Here is a 17,055-nt window from a genome sequence, read left to right as displayed (position 1 = left end):
TTTTCTTTCATCGAAACATACAGCTGGTTGTCGACGCGACGTAACAATGTAACTGCGCAGCGTGTCGCTCTTTATAGAATCATAATCGAGCCACGGGAGCCATCGGCGGGCGGTGAGAGCCCCCGATCGACTCGATAATCGAATCGTTTGTCGCCGTTTTTTCAAAGACCATCGAATCGCCTCTGCAATTTACGCGAGTTAACAAAGAAATAATGAAAAATCTCGGATTACCTTCTCGGTGAGAGGAAAGCTGAAATATTTAAGGAAAACTGCATGCGCGAAGACATTGGAAAAGAAACAGAGAGTGGTGTTTGGATAATGAAACTCTTCTGGAGAAAGGGAACATTAACAAAGTAGAATTTGAAGTATAAAGAAATGTATACGAGAGTAAAATTTGAAAAAGAAGAATGATTCTAAAAAGGAAACGGGAAGCAACGAAAATATGGAACGACTATACAGAGATTTATATAATAACTAGAAGAAATCAATTTAAGAATGAATGGAGGGACTTGAAATTTCCTCGTATAGTATATAGACAGGTTACGTGACGTGAAATAATATGTACAACAATAAGTGTTCTACGCGAAGATCGTACGACTTTGCTTTGCGAATCGTTGCTCGACACGTAACGGGGAAGTACGATATTCGAAGGACACGTGCGATTCACGATCACTCTCGTTTCATTATTTTCCATTTTTAAAACCCTGCGCTGGCAACTGGTCCGCGGACCATAACGAGTGACCGAATCGTATACAACAATTCGTCGCTTTCTTTTTCTTTTAAACTCGGTCGATACGACATCGCTGGATAGAAATTATTAAGAATGGAATATTATATTGTAGAAATGATTAATAATAGAATACTATATTGTAGAAATGATTAAGAATAGATTATATTGTAGAAATTATTAAGAATAGAATATTATATTGTAGAAATTATTAAGAATAAAATATTATATTGTAGAAATTATTAAGAATAGAATATTATATTTTAGAAATTATTAAGAATAGAATATTATATTTTAGAAATTATTAAGATTAGAATATCATATTTTAGAAATTATTAAGAATAGAATATCATATTTTAGAAATTATTAAGAATAGAATATTATATTTTAGAAATTATTAAGAATAGAATATTATATTTTAGAAATTATTAAGAATAGAATATTATATTTTAGAAATTATTAAGAATAGAATATTATATTTTAGAAATTATTAAGAATAGAATATTATATTTTAGAAATTATTAAGAATAGAATATTATATTTTAGAAATTATTAAGAACAGAATATTATAAAAATTATAAACTCGTTTGTTTCGCCTGGGTTGCATTCAAATATACATAAAACTAAAGGAAAATGTTGTAATCAATCCTACGGCGACATCCTCGATTCACTCTGTCACACAATTATTCAATTAAATATGAAGAGGTTTCGTACTAAATGAAATCATTTTCAGGCGAGGACGACGTCCAAAGGAGAGAGGGAACGGAGGGAATCGAAGCAAACGAAACAACTGTCCCGAAGGACAACCGTTTTTAATCGTCGTCGCACGGTTTCCCAGGCGGAACCGGAATCGCAGAAAGAAAACGTCCCAAAAAATCCATTTCACGCCTTTCTCTTTCGGCCCGCCATGGGCGTGAACCCATTATCGCCGGGATAATAGGCTGCGATATTTAAACTGTAACGCGTGTCCCGTTCACGACTTTCGCCGCTGCAACCCTTTCGCCCGGCCTATTTGCATAACGCACGATGGATGAAGAGAGAAAGAGAAAGAGAGGAGAAAAGAGAGAGAAGAGAGAACGAGGAGAGAAAAAAGGGAAAAAAAATAGATGTAACGTCGACTCGACGCGAAACGAAAGGGGTGAAAAATCGGGAAAGGGTGGATATAGGATACGTACGACGTGGCTAAATGTCCCGAGACAAACGACCGGCTATTTCGACGGCTCTTTTGTTTTTCGGTAGGCGGTGCCGTTTTGCCTTTTTGCGCGCACGTCCACGTCCGGCGGCACAATGGGCAAAACGAGACATTCGTCAAAAAGGAGGACGACTCCGGGCGATGGGGCTGCTTTTACGTGCATACGGGTCAGTGTCATCCAGGGACACCTTTTGTCTTTCCTCGAAACGCGACTGTCCTCCTTCCTTCTCTTTCCGTCGCCTCGTTCTGCTTTCCTTTCGATTTGTGCAATTTGCTCCGTGCTCGTCCGAGACTTTCGAAATTCCAAGCTCGCCGGGACAGAAGAGCGACTGGGCAATTGTAAGTCGAGTTTTGGCCAAACGCTTGTGAAAACGTTGGGATTAGAAAGAGAGAAGGAAAACGATACTGATTCGAAAATACCGTGATAAGGCCGGTGAAGGGACTATCGAGTAACCTGCCGAAGATACAAATCATCTTGGCCTAGGTCAATCTCTGGAAATATAATCGTTAGCCAATTTATTTTTAGATATCACCGACACTCCATTTCCAACCAGTGTAAGTGGCGATAAAAGAAATTAATTCTTTACGAGCTGATCTTTCAATTTTTAATTGTATTATTTAACTATTTCTCACATATAATTTTTAATTGTATTATTTACACACATATAAATTGTATTATTTAACTATTTCTCACATATAATTTTTAATTGTATTATGTGTATTATTTTTCAATTTCTAATTGTATTATTTAACTATTTCTCACATATAATTATTGACAATGGTGTTCTTTCCTGATACATAGAATTTCGTCTGATTAAACAACGATCAAATACGAAACTAGGATTAGAATTAATATTACATTCGGCTATATAATTCGGATAACAGAGATCGTTCGGCTACGAGCGTTGAAACGAAAGTGTCTGCGGTCGAACGAGATTCTACAATCAATGCGAAACAGAAAATTCCGAGGATAAAGATCGGAGAACTGAAACTGAACTTCGATAAGATCGACGAGATTCCTAGCGCGCCCTTTTATTCATTTTGCCGGTCTTTATCGAGCTTTATCTTGCTCGCGGATCTCTCCCTTAATTATTTCCTCTCTGCGGGGAACGAGGAGGAGACAATGGCGGAGACACGTGCAGCCGTGCGTCGCTCTTTATTACGCCTCTTTCTCTTCTCTGCTCATTGTCGATTAAAACAAAACGCTGGCCGCGGGTCGTCGTGTAAACAAGCGGCAAAACTCCTGCGTATCTCTCTCTCTCTCTCTCTCTCTCTCTCTCTTTTCCTTTTTCTTTTATTTCGAGTAGAGAAATAATGAATAAATCGTTAGCGCGACTCTCTGCTTCGTTGCCTGATAGCAAAGCGTAGGCAGAGTCTAGGCTCTGGTGTGATTCATTCGTGACACGAGTAGCATGGAATTGTTAGATCGTTCATGACGATTTCAAAATTGAACGACTTGGAGGAGAGACGGTGAGTATCTAATTTTGCGAACTTGTTGTTCAACACATTCAGTGCCAAGCTGATTTTGACATTAACAACGACACCAGCAATTTCTTGTTCGATGTGAAAATGAATTTCACTGTGTACCGAATTCGAGACACGTTGTTAAGAATTGAACAATTTCGATCAACCAGTTTATTCGACGATTGGTGGAACTCTGACGGACGAATTAATTTAGGGTTTAAAAAAATGTACATAACAATGAACTTATAGATGTTGAACTTTATTTGCAATTAACAATGAATACATTCAATGCTGCAATAGAGCATCTTTATTGATGCACGTCGAGAATCTTTTTTGTCCCGAAATTGCAATATTCTCTCAGTTTTAAGTGTATATTTTTTATTTTTATTTATATTAAGTATATATTCAGCATATATTTATTAAGTATAACTTATTTTTGAGTATATATTAAGTATATATTCAAGTGTAACTTATTTTTAAGTATATATTAAGTATATATTTAACTATAACTTATTTTTAAGTATATATTAAGTATATAAATATATACTTTTTTAAGTATATATTGAACATATATTTAAGTATAAAGCAAAATAAATAACAAATTTATTACCTCTCAATAATTTCTATCCAGTGATATCATACTATTGTATATATTACTATTGATATTGTATATCATACTATTGTATATTGTACTATATTATTATTATATTATTATACTATATTATTATTATATTATATTATATTATATTATTATTTTATTATATTATATTATTGTACTATATTATATTATTATTATATTATATTATATTATTATGTATTATATTATACAACACGAATTATTGTATACGGTTTTGGTCACTCGTTATGGTCCGCAATCGGTTGTCGGGCGCAAGTGGTCAAAGCTGTTTTAGAAACTAACAGAGGGAGAAACGCGGCGAAATTTGGACCGACTCTCGCCAGGGCGGAGAGTGGCAAAGAATTCTACGAGAGAACTTTGCGCTCGCCCTTCGGAGGATCCCAAGAGAGACGGAGGAAGATTTATGACCCATTATATACCGGGTGACTTGTAAAATGTTGAGGCATCTGGCACCCATGGTTCGGGACGTGGTCTCGACGATCTTGGAATAAACGCTAATTGCCTCTAGTAACTTAATGGAACCGTTGAGTCGTTCCGATTTTCAAAGCCTCCCTATGCTCAATCTTAAAAGTCAACCGTCGTAAATGTTCTCCAAACTGCCTGCTTCTGATATATCTTTGCATAACATTCGTTTGTCTCTTCGAGGAGAATACTATTTAATTGCCAAGACTGTTTGAGATTCGAGGACTGCCGACGAAGGAAATGAAACGAAAATTGAAAGAGAATTTGGTAGAATTTGCAACATTATGCACGCGTGCCTCCTAGAAAATGGCGGATTCGCGACGCACCTATCGATCGCGATGGCGACGCCCCTCTTTCGGCGCCGGCGTACAAGAAGAATACCTTCAACAACTCGAAAAGCCACTCATAATCAAACAACAAACGCAGAAAAAAACACGCCTAGGAAAATTAATCTTCTTATAATTTTTACACTTAACTTTCTACGAATATTTTGAAGTTATTAGTTTCAACGTATTTCTCGAAGTATCTTTCTCAGACTACAAGAATTTTTTTCTTTTTTAATTTACACTAGAGCCCAAAGATTTCATAATAATAATAATAATATAATGATAGTAATATTAATTAATAATAACAATAGCAATCGTAACGAGTGTGTGAAACAGGGAGATGGAGACCAATATAAGGACGTGCAAAAGTTTATCGTTCACGACAACAATCCTAGACATTATAATAATAATAATAATAATCCAAAATCATTCCGAAAGCAGTTTCGAATTAGGTAATTCTGAATGATGTTTCGAAAGGTAGGTGTTGGTGCAATCTCTAAAGAACCTCGTAAATTGACTCGTCACGCCGTCATAAATCTCGTTCGTCACCTGCAAGGACGCCAAGTTGAAAATTTCGGGGCCGGATGTCTGTCGTTCTGCCGAGAACAGCGTCACGGTAGCACTATTGTTACCGACACTAAATGCTGCTGGTGGGTGAAGCGCTGCGTCCCCGGGACATACGATGCCAAGGACACGAAAAACTAAACTACGTCCTGTCCGAGCTCGTTTCATGTCCTCCTCCCATTTGTCAAGCCGCAATGGGCCAATTACAGTCGCAATCGTCATTACACGCGTTACCATAAACGAACTAAATCGTCACGAATCACTGGCGTTCACGATAAATCTATCTTGATTATGTCATATTAGCGGTATAAATAGATTAATGTTTACGAATGTTTAAAAATTCCATATTCTTCAAATTAATTTGGTAATCGAATTTGGAAAAATTGTGTGGCAATTTCAGTTCCCTATTGGCTCCCTAATGAAATCTAATTCAAATAATTTAAATATAGCTTTTATATTATCCAATATTATTTTATTATTTTATTATTTTATCTATTATTATTTTATAGTAATCTAATTTAATTAAATATCATTTTCGTTCTATTCTGTTCATTTCCGAAATATTTCAAACTTCTGAAAAATCTCGCGTGGAATATCACCAACATTAAATTTGACGTAAGCGGATGGTTATTAAAATCTTTACTACGTTATACCATCATCTTGAAGGTGTTGAATACTTTGACTTAAGTGTTAAACACCTTCTTCAATAAAAAAACAAAATTAGAAACTCAAGGATGAACTTCCACGCGTGTTGCTTAAAGCCATTTCATAAAGGAATTTCAAACATGCAACCAACCTTGCCACGTTCCTTTTCAAAGTCGCAGTCGTTGATATCGCTGGCGTAATTGCCGGAAGCATTGCCGAAAACGAGCTGGAGGTTTGTTCCAGTTGCGGCGAACGCGATCTCCGTGTAGCCCTCTCGACAGCCATTTTGGAAGCGTACTTGGCGTTCTTCGACTGGCCTGTCTCGGTAACCAGTGTACCTGACCTGTACAAGCAACATTAAAAAACATGTTCAGCGTCTTTCGGTTCAGAAGTTTGTACGATGACGCTTGAAGTTAAAACACTTTTGCTCGATTAATTTCTACGAATCTTTGATACGAGCTGCGAGCAGTATGATTCAATGTTTGCTCTGTGTATACGTATCACTAACACTAGTTGCCGTCGGAGGAGAATGAAATCAGCGGCGGGAATTAATTCACGAGCAACAAATTGTCGAGGAAACGACATTCCTTTCGAATGAATGGCGGACTAAATTAATTTTGACGTAGATACCGAGAGTGTACATTTTTGTAAAGTTATTTTGATTATGATCAAGTGATTCATAGATGAATAGAAAATTGAAAAATTGTACGTATCACAGGCAAAGATCAATTTTTGAATATTAGCGGCGAAAAAAAAGTATAAATAGAATAAAAGTCTTCACGAGAACTCTATCGTAACAATTTTGACTCTTAGTTCCGACTTAAATGCAACATTTATAAACATCGTACTGTGACAAGCAATCATCTCTCAGTGTGAATAGAAAATTAGACAATTAATCGTTAATCATTAGATAATTACGAATTATCAAAATTATCCAAATGACTTTGAATCTTTGCTCGCAAAATGTGAAATGCTTCCTCTCGGTAGCTCAACGGTATTTTCGGTGTTTCAATCGAGCCAATCTGTAATTTCGATTTTCTACCATCACTCTCTCGCAAACATTTTGAATTTACACAGCTACTACAGCTCAATGTTCCCAAAGTGGTTTTCGCAAAAGGAAAACCGTTTCACCTCGCGAATCTATCTGAAAGAGGCAAATAAACTTCAAATCAACTTACCTCGCTTTCGCGGCTCAGTCGCCTGAACAGTTCCTCCGTCTCGAACTTGGCTTTCTGATTGGGAACAACCTTGGGCATCTTGAAGAGGAATCTGGGTCGTTGCTGTTCGAACAAACCCATCCCATCGAAGGGAAGCACACTGACACCCAGTCCGCCAGATCCTGCCGTGTGCTCGCTCATCGTGTGCATCATTTTGCACAGACAATTGAAAAACCAACGGCCAAATCAATTATTACAGCGATCGTACACGCTCGATTGTATCAGCGATCGAGCACTTCTATTTACACTTGGACGAAACAACGCGTCAATTGAAATTGTGACCTTGTCACCCAATATTTTGTTCGCTTTATTAATATTGTTTGCCTTATAACGTGTGTATAATTTCACAGTTCACCGGACGATCAGGAGCTGAAATTCGAGCACAGAGTACCGAATTCCGCGCGTTCGACTGCGCCGTCTGGCGTCTCAGTGGAGACTAAGTACAACACGGCAGCGAAAGGTTCGAGTTTTTTCGTCCTGGAACAAGCCACGCCCATCGGCCGGCCCACATTTCCCCCACCACGACGCCCATCGAATCACTAAGGGGTGAACTCGTAGGGGTGGAGGAAAACCTCCGTAACGTGTCTCTCGCAGAATTCACCCTGTACGTAGGGTAGGAACGTTATGGGGTGACTTTGAAATTGCGTTACGGGATTTTGCAGCCGTTCGTACGGTAGGCTGTCTGATACAATATATAATATATTTACACGTTCAACTGCATACGAGCGGCGACTCGCGGATGTGCTGCTTTCAAAATGCACGCACTGTAAATTTTAATAGTGGATTTTTATTCCTTTTTTTACATTTATATTATATTTACATTTTTATTACTTCTATATTTTATAATTTATTTATCAGTTTTTGCAAGAGATTTGCATAGGATTGTTGACGATAAAATTAAACAACAAAAAGCAAATATAAATATTTATTATACCCATATTATAATATTATAATTACAAATAATTATTATATAAATACCGATTGAAAAATTGGGGACGCACGAACCACCCCTGATTACACGTATTTTGCTTCGTATAAACATTAAATTTCCAAGTCCGAGTCTGAATGAGAAGTTTCGCGCGCATATTTTTAAGCAGAGGATTGAAATTCTAAATCGGTTTGTACTTTAGCTTACTACTACTCGAGAAATTGAAATTGTTGTTAGAGAAGTTGTGGCACCAGGCGATTAGGTTAAGGAAAGTTAACACGGAACTTAAACGGGTGTCGGTGTATTTTAATAATCGAGCATTTAAATTTCACGAGGTCAATCAAACATTGTGTCCAATTCAGAAAAAGAGGCCGAGATCGGTCGTCTTTCAAATTCTCGATTCTCCATTTCTCGAATCTCTCATCTCTGTCTCATTGTTTCGAGTGAAACGAACATTGGAAAGAGAGAGAGAGAGGAGAGAGAAGAAAAAAAAAGAGAAAAGGAAACTAAATACTTTTTCACGTCAGCTGTGGAAGCATCGTGAAAGCGATTCATACCGGTTCGAGAGTCGGAGGCAAGGATGAAAAAAGAATGGGCGAGGCAAAGAGTGCAGCACGAGGATAATATAATATACTGTAGCTGGATCAGTTCGTACAGGGATTGGCTCACTATCCCCCGTAGATATGGGAAACTACGTGTTACGGGGGCTCCCTGTTTCGTAGCAAGGCCTGGAACACCGTGTATCCCCTCGAGGGAAGAGATCTTCATCGTTCGTCGAGTGGCGAGGGCTCATCCGTTTGAGAGGATCATTGTCGAGGATCCGCGATTAAGATCGACGACCCTTTGCACGATCCGCGTTAGTGGATACCTATATGTCCTGTCTCTTTTTTTTTTCTTCTTTTCTTTTCATCCTTGCTTCGTGCCGACACCGAAGGCGTCTGTAATTTTGTCCTGGAGAGAGGGTCTTTAACATCTTCTATGTTGGTATACCGAGGTTTCTCGAATCTTTACTCTAACACTAATTGTGAGTAAACAAAAATAGAAAATATTGATAGAATATTTGAGACACGAACACACGCTTTCATCTTTGCTGGAGCATACGTGTATAATAATTTTATTTACTGTGTTTAACTTTATTGTAAATCCGGTCATCAGAAGATAAAAGAAACAATTTTCTGTACTTTCGTTTGGTATTCGTTTTGTCTGTGAAAACCGATCGATCAGCTGAATTATAGAATATTGAAAGTACTAACGCTACCTGCATTTTCTGAATTGTAAAAGAAAATTTGAAATTCACTGCAGGTAAGAAATGTGTTTCACAATGTGTCTTTTATGACATTCCTTATTCTTTATGACATCTCTTCCCCAAGCAGTATTATACATTCGAAATGTTCGGTCTTGCCATAATTAAACCGCCTTACCGACGACTAACTGTCGTTCTAATAAAGCTACAAAATATCAGCTATTAATCCACATAATAAACCTTCATTTATTTGAACGATTAGACTGATAGATGTAAAGCACTTAAAAAAAAAAAAGAAAAAGAAAAAGTTTTCAGCTGTTAATACTTCTATCCAAAGCGAAGCTCACGTTCGTCCCAAAAGTTAGAAAAACAAATTTTTATAAATGTATCCGGAATTTCGCAACGTTTGTGCTTGCCCAAATCAATAAAGAAACGAGCCTCTGAAAGTGCAAAACTAGTTTCTACAGCGGAGGATGAAATTTCGTTTGTCGAAGGAATCCATCGAACTCGCCGAAATTGAATTTGGTCGCGTCGTCTTTCGTCCCCGTGGCATCGCGGCAAGTCCCACTTCGTCGCCATGAATGCCAAGCGCGGCGAAATTAATTTCACGCGTGCGTTTAACGGCGTCGCGACGACGCGAGAAAGAGGGGAAAAAGAAAACACGCGTCCGCCGAATCTCCGCCTCCGCGACGCGATTGGCCCGGCGGATCAACCAATCGGAGCTTCCAACAAGAATTGTGTTTATTGGTAGTGGTGATTCACGCGTGCATACACGCGCACGTGGTCGTGCATGCACGTGACCGTGGAAGCAACGAGAATTTCTGCTTCTTGCAACAACTTTCAGGATGCTTTCGGATGATGGATGAATTGGACGTGAACGACATATTTTAGGTGACGAAAGAGAGGAGTCATTAATCGCAACAAGAGGCACAAAATTTCAAAGAATGCGTCTCAATTCAAATATCAAACTCTCGTTCGTGTTTGTCGAAGTTGTTCTTCGGAATTGGCATCCGTTCATTTCCAGGGAGGTTTTCATTCGACCTTTCTTTCATAACGTTAAAAAGCACCATAGATTCTTCGTATTAATTGTTGATGCGAATTACTTTATAATAAAAGCAATAAATTTTCCAAAATTCTTTCGGAAACTATATGTAATAGCTAGTTTATGTAACAGCCAGATATCTTGTGTTTTAGCATTTACGACCTTGCGTTTATATAAAAAAAGTTTTCTCACTTTTCATTATAGAACAATGATGGCGAACCTCAGACATTGACCCACGCAGGCTTTCTAAATGATCCACGCGTTGATTTTTATAAACTTGTCATCATAAAAGAATTTTAATTATTTTTCGAACCCCACTTTTCAGAAAATGTTCAGAAAATTACAAGTGTTCGGTTCGAGCTTAAAAGTGAGAAATAAATGCATAATTGTGTTTTATGGAGGATTTACGACTTGGTTATGTATACATATAGGTATTTTTTATAGGTTTTAAATGTTATACGAGTTAGTTGTGTCCAAAAAATTTTATATAGCGCTTACGATTAAACAGAGGTAATAAACACTAAAAAACACACTAGATCTCATTCTCAGAATGGGTAGCTTTGCTAGTTTTTTTATGTAATAAAAGAGAGAATAGATAATAAAAAATATTAAGAAATAAAGTATAATTGTATAGTGCAAGGGTGACTGGGCATGATGTGACTTCTATTACATCAATTTTTCGACGTCGACATTTATTTTTTGCTCTTCACTTGCAAAAGTAAACGTTGTAAAACAAAAAAAGGAAACGTAAACTTTTTAGAAGATTGTAAAAGTGAGAACCAAAAAAAAGTAGTTTTTAACCATCCTCCCCTCCCCCCTTTCCAAATAACGCCACTGAGGTAGTAACAAAAAAAATAATGAACATAATTTGACCTACTTCTCGAAAAAGTTCGCCGTCACTGCTATGGAACACGTCGGTGTCGTTTAGCGGAAATAAACTGAAACACTCTGTACATCATAGTCTTAAATTCTTGCAGTCTAATGTAAAATTAGATTTAAAATATAAAATATATAAATGGAAATATATAAAAGGTGATGCGGATTTGTAGATCGGTTTTCGATGAACTTTACGAAATAAAAAGTGATGTGATATTCTTGTCACACTTTCAAAGATTTATACGAATATGTAATGAATTAGTGTTATAGGTAGTAGCTTGAACAAGATGTAACACTTGCAACAATTAGGTACCTACTTTCTCACTCTTAAAATTATATCGTAAGACGTAATAGTATGAAAAAATCTCATTCGAAATTTAACTTGTTATTAATAACAATATTGTTAAAAATAATAAGAAGTATCTTATTGATACATAATAAAAATAATAAGAATAATAAAAATAATAAAAATAATAAGAATAATAAGAATAATAATAAAAATAAGAATCTTAAGAATAATAAAAATAATAGAAATAATAAGAATAGTAAGAATAATAAAAATAATAGAAATAATAAGAATGATAAGAATAATAAAAATAATAAAAATAATAAGAATAATAAGAATAAAAATAATAAAAATAAGAATAATAAGAATAATAAAAACAATAAAAATAATAAGAATAATAAGAATAATAAAAATAATAAAAATAATAAGAATAATAAGAATAATAAAAATAATAAAAATAATAAGAATAACAAGAATAATAAAAATAATAAGAATAATAAGAATAATAAAAATAATAAGTATCTTATTGTTACATAATACAATATAATAATCTTAATAATAATCTTATTATTACATATCTTGTGTATTATTACGTATCTTCTATAATAACAAGAAGTATAATATCTAACGACAATCAAAGGAAACACGCAGTTCCTTGTTGTCGAAACCTGGCGCAATAAACAGGAATGATCGATAGAGACCGGTGGCGAGAGCGTTGCCAAAGAAACTTGGTAACCGTGTCACGTATATATCGCGTAAACAGTACGAGCAGAGGAGTTCACCTGATCGAGCGAGCAAGCCAGCATGCCTCGCGAACAAAATAAAAATTCCTCGGCTTCATCTTTGTGGAGGCGTAAAGCCTACGAACGTCATCGTTTAAAAGTAACCGTTCGATCGTTGTTAATACGCTGTTGACCGTCTGAACGAACGATTCACTTTTTTTTTTTTTTAGGTAGAGAAGGCTACGCGAGCGATCGACGTCGATCCGCCGCAAACAAGACCTCACGTAGCTTTCAACGCGAAGGGTTTGCAGCTGGAACGCGAGAAACAAGATCGTATCGCGCGAGAGAATTTCATACTTTTGAGGAAACTTCGCGACATCATGCAACGAGAACGACCCGCTGAGAAGAGCTACAGATTGAAATTGGACGAAGCCAGATGCATCAGAACTCGTTGATGGATTTATGGCTGATCGATATATATCTCTCTGCGTTGTTATTCCATTTCACTCTACGGTTTGTACTTTCGTAATAAACAAGTGAACGTGAATCTTGCCTTTGACTCGCCTGCGAAACGTTGACATAAGGTTAATTGCTCTTATTCGCGAAATTTCTTTTCAAATTTCTACGAACTAAGGACAGAACGAAAGCAAAACTTCGTTTTATTTATGAAAAAGAAACTCTCCACTACGTATATTTTGTATATTTTCGTAATTATATCCAACTTTCTGTGCATGAAAGTTAGCAGTCTTTCTCGCGACTACTAATTTTACTATATTTGTTATTTCAAGAAGTAAAATAAAGACAAGATAGGAATATCAAGAAAAAAAAAAATAGTCAATGTTAAAGAAATCGAAGCAAGAGGACGATGGAGGAACAAGAAGATAGAAGGTACGAAGAGGTGACGGGTGAAATTGACAGATATTCAACCAGAACATCTTCATCGATCTTCGAAGATAACATAAGATCGTTGACGCAATCAGAGGCAGGAGAGTGTCTTCACACATTAGGGAAATGCGACTCCGGCCTTGGTTACGCTTATCTGGGCCTGAACGCATCTAACAAGGGACTGACAGATGTCACAATCGTACCAACGTTCAAATACGTGTTATACGTGAACGTTTCCGGTAATAGGTTAACGACCGAGGCGCTTGGCGTTCTTTCGTCGATGAAATATCTTCTGATGCTTCAGGCTGACAGGAATCAACTATCATCCGCGGAATTAGATCCTATGCCTTATCTTCAGGTTAATCTTACTCTTTTAATAAATTTTTAAAATTCTCCTCCCCTCCCCTAGTCTCTTCCTCCATTTTGTTTTCTAGTTAATTTTTTTATTGTCATTTAATTCTATTGTTCCCTCCAACGTGTCGCTACAGATCCTGACGTTGAACGAGAATAAACTGGAAAGCACGCTGGGAATTTCTCATAAACGTCTGGAACGTTTGGAATTAAATCACAATAATATCGAGGAAGTCACTCTGAGTCCGTACGATCTCGAGAGTTTGATGATCCTCGAGCTTCGTGGAAATGTGCTGACAACAACGAATGGAATCTTCTTTCCACGGCTGACGCGGCTGTATCTCGCGGCGAATCAAATAGAGAAAGTGGAGGGTTTGGAGATATTGGTCAACCTGCAGGTTCTACATCTCAGGAGCAATAAAATCTCGAGTTTGGATGGATTTGACTCGCGTTGTGCCAGGCTCAGTTACCTGAATCTACGAGACAACGAGATCACAAGAATCTCGGAGTTGGAGAAACTGGATTGCTTGCCGGCGTTGGAGACTCTGATTATTTTGGAAAATCCGGCGACAGCTGACAGAGAGGCGGAGGAAGAATCTGCTTATAGACACGTTGTTTTGGCTATGTTGCCCAACCTGGCACGAATCGACAAGGATCCAGTGTTGTACGAGGAAAGGAAACAGGCCAAGGAATTTCGCAAACAAATGCTTCGCGATGGGACAACGTTCGTCGATTTAGATATAAATTTTTTCAGTGCTCGGTGACGTTAATTATATCGTTCGTATTCAGTATGGAAATGAAAAAAGTGAAAAAGAAAAAAAAAACAAATGGATCAAAGCTTAAATTACAGATTAAAATTATGCGATACGATGAATCCTAAATTCTCGCATGGATTAATTTACGCGTACGTATCTTAGAGCTGATTTTTCTTCAACTAAGCCCAATTTCGAACGAAATTTTAGACATAGTTTAAATATTAATCAAAGGAGTGTAATGATTTTGTCGAACAGAATTTGTAAATATTTCTACAAACATTTTACAAATCGAATTCAATGAGAATTGAGGGTTTGATTTTAAGGATGCAATCGTACAAGTTCGTAAATTAGTCTCGCTGATTAGTTTTATTTGCAAATGAGAATTTGGTCGGTTCATGGACATGTAGCGACATCTATTGCTGCTCAACTCGTCTCGTCGAAAGGTTCGTTCCCGATAAATTTACGGCACCAACTTTATGAAACTCGAAGACAAGAGATCATGAAAATTAGCCAGTCATTTAATAGTCATTAAGGAGATTTATAACAGTCATTAAGGAGATTTATAACAGTCATTAGGGCAAATACATATATATAACGGTTGTCAGGGCAAATACATCATAGCTGTCAATATCCTGTATTATGTACACGATAAAATAAAGTACCATATTTCCTTTTATAGTAGGGTAACTCGTTATACCAGTTATAGTAACTACAGCGTCGCGTAGCGGTGAAAATGTGAAACTAATCGTTTTTGCTGATCTTGTACAATAATTGGCTACCAATCTGGCGTCGCGCGTATTTTTAACCCGGGATTACCCACCTGGGGGTCTAGCGCAGGTACATCCCGGCGACTAGACTTTCACGTGGGTAATCCCGGGTTAACACGAGTTTAACAGCAGCGACATTGATTACAAAAGAAAAAAAGAAGAAAATAAAATAACGGGAAATATATTCCAACCTCAGTTGTTAAAAATCAAGAAAAGTAAGCGGTCGTCATAAAGATCTTGTTATACATAAATGTGGTTCCTTGTTAATTTTCATGATACATTTATTAAGAGTAAACCTCCATACAAATGTAGCGGCTACTACATCCAGTCTTTCCTCAGTATACCAGTTTCAAAGATACGAAAATCATCTGCCGCAAGTGGATGCCGCTTACTTACCGATCGAGTGCGATCTTCACATTAAGCGTGCAGCGTCCAAAGCATATCTAGGATGGATGTCGTCTCCATGGCCTAGAGGTTCCAAATAAAACAACCGTCTGGGGTGGGTGTCGCCACCATTAGCCTCAATGTAGTAATTATGATAATTCATATTTATATCACAATACTACAAATAAGTAATAACCCCGTAATTAATTTTAGTTGTTTATATAAAAATATTATCAAAATATATAATTACTAATAATTTAATGAAGATTAAATAATGAAAGTTAAATAACGAATGAAGAATTTCTACTCTGGTTACAATATATATAAATGTCTGTAAACATTCCCATGGTGATAATAAAATTAATAGTAATTTTTAAATATTCTATTGTTTATATTAAATACACATCTCGACGGAACGATTTAATGAGCATACATATCAATGATCTAAATACTTCAAAGTAGAGGTCGCTACATCAATGATGAGTCTGGCGGCAACTCTGAGAAGCACACTCTATCTCTATCATTTATAACTCTACCTACACCTTAACAGCATCATCCTACGTCTTTAGAAAAATAAACTTCTACTGGGTATACCCACACAAATCTAACGAAATCTACGTCCGCACAACATAGTACAGCAACATCAACATCCTCAGTCGTTCACCGAAAGGTTCATTGCTGAAATACGAATAGTGCTACTTTCAGAGAGCGATAATACAAAACTGCAGTCGTCTGTGACTAAAGCAGCAACCAAGAATATAACAGTGAGCAACAAGCATAGTAACGACCAATTGTTATATTATATTATCGAAACTAGGCGGTGAAGACTACAAAAAATGAATTAAATTTTTAATCGCAAAAGAATCTACTTAAATCATTTATGATACAATTCTTTTCATTAAATCTACAGCTATTCTAGTAATCTAATTTAATAATACAATGCATGAATCAGTATTATTAAAAATAACGAGTATTATTAAAAATAACGAGTATTATTAAAAATAACGAGTATTAACACAAATAAGGACGAGAACGAATTTTTGCCGAAAAATTAGAAAAATGCAACAGGAGAACATAAAACTCCAAGAGGTGGTACGACATACCACACGTTGAGCGGTACCCTTGATACAGAGGTTTTTCGAAAAGCTATAAAAAAAAATACCTCGTGAACGAGAAGGAATTTCTGAAAATTTGACCGAATGTACCAAAACAGGCCCAAGGCGGGCCATGTCGTACAACCTCCTCGAGTCGCATGTTTTCCTGATAAATCGAAAGAATTTTCATAGAGATATCCCTTCTCGTCCACGAGATATTCCTGTTTAAAAATTTTCAAAAAACCTCTGTACTAGGAGTACTTAACGGCGGGCAACGTCGTGCCACCTCTTCGAGCCTCATGTTCCCCTGATACAAAATCCGAATTATTAGCCAAATGATCCTACTCGTAAGCCAGTTATTCCAAAACCAAAATTTTTCGAAAAACCTCTGTATCAGGAGATCCGTTCAACGGCCGATTCTGTCGTGCCACCTCTTCGAGCCTCATGTTCCCCTGATACAAAATCCGAATTTTTAGCCAAATGATCCT

General features: G+C 36.7%; 3 protein-coding genes and 1 long non-coding RNA gene across 4 annotated transcripts in view; 3 read left to right on the top strand and 1 right to left on the bottom strand.

Moving 5' to 3' along the window:
- The window catches only part of LOC122538661 (protein big brother-like), a 15,798-nt gene extending 7,961 nt beyond the window's left edge, over positions 1–7,837 (bottom strand). The window contains exons 1-2 of the mRNA XM_043672917.1: positions 7,196–7,837; positions 6,169–6,360 (exon numbers count right to left, since the gene is read on the bottom strand). Coding sequence (XP_043528852.1) covers positions 6,169–6,360; positions 7,196–7,387 — 384 coding nt within the window. The 5' untranslated portion in view covers positions 7,388–7,837. The remainder of the gene's footprint in view (positions 1–6,168; positions 6,361–7,195) is intronic.
- The window catches only part of LOC122538664, a 19,229-nt gene that overhangs the window by 433 nt on the left and 1,741 nt on the right, over positions 1–17,055 (top strand). The window contains exon 2 of the long non-coding RNA XR_006308893.1: positions 11,211–11,213. This is a non-coding gene — a long non-coding RNA (uncharacterized LOC122538664). The remainder of the gene's footprint in view (positions 1–11,210; positions 11,214–17,055) is intronic.
- Positions 12,323–12,933, top strand: LOC122538663 (uncharacterized protein CFAP97D2-like). The gene is made up of 2 exons (XM_043672918.1): positions 12,323–12,491; positions 12,562–12,933. The coding sequence occupies exons 1-2, from the start codon at positions 12,414–12,416 to the stop codon at positions 12,784–12,786; spliced, it is 303 nt and encodes a 100-aa protein (XP_043528853.1). The 5' UTR covers positions 12,323–12,413; the 3' UTR covers positions 12,787–12,933.
- LOC122538660 (leucine-rich repeat-containing protein 23-like) lies at positions 13,197–14,366 on the top strand. Its single transcript, XM_043672916.1, has 2 exons — positions 13,197–13,574; positions 13,705–14,366. Exons 1-2 carry the CDS (start codon positions 13,197–13,199, stop codon positions 14,329–14,331), a joined length of 1,005 nt encoding a protein of 334 aa, XP_043528851.1. The 3' UTR covers positions 14,332–14,366.

The sequence above is a fragment of the Frieseomelitta varia genome, unplaced genomic scaffold (assembly GCF_011392965.1).
Source record: "Frieseomelitta varia isolate USP_RPSP 00005682 unplaced genomic scaffold, Fvar_1.2 scaffold_170, whole genome shotgun sequence".
NCBI classification, from domain to species: Eukaryota; Metazoa; Arthropoda; class Insecta; order Hymenoptera; family Apidae; genus Frieseomelitta; species Frieseomelitta varia.
Note: the sequence above shows the minus strand (reverse complement) of the source record. Positions and strands in the feature narration are given on the sequence as shown.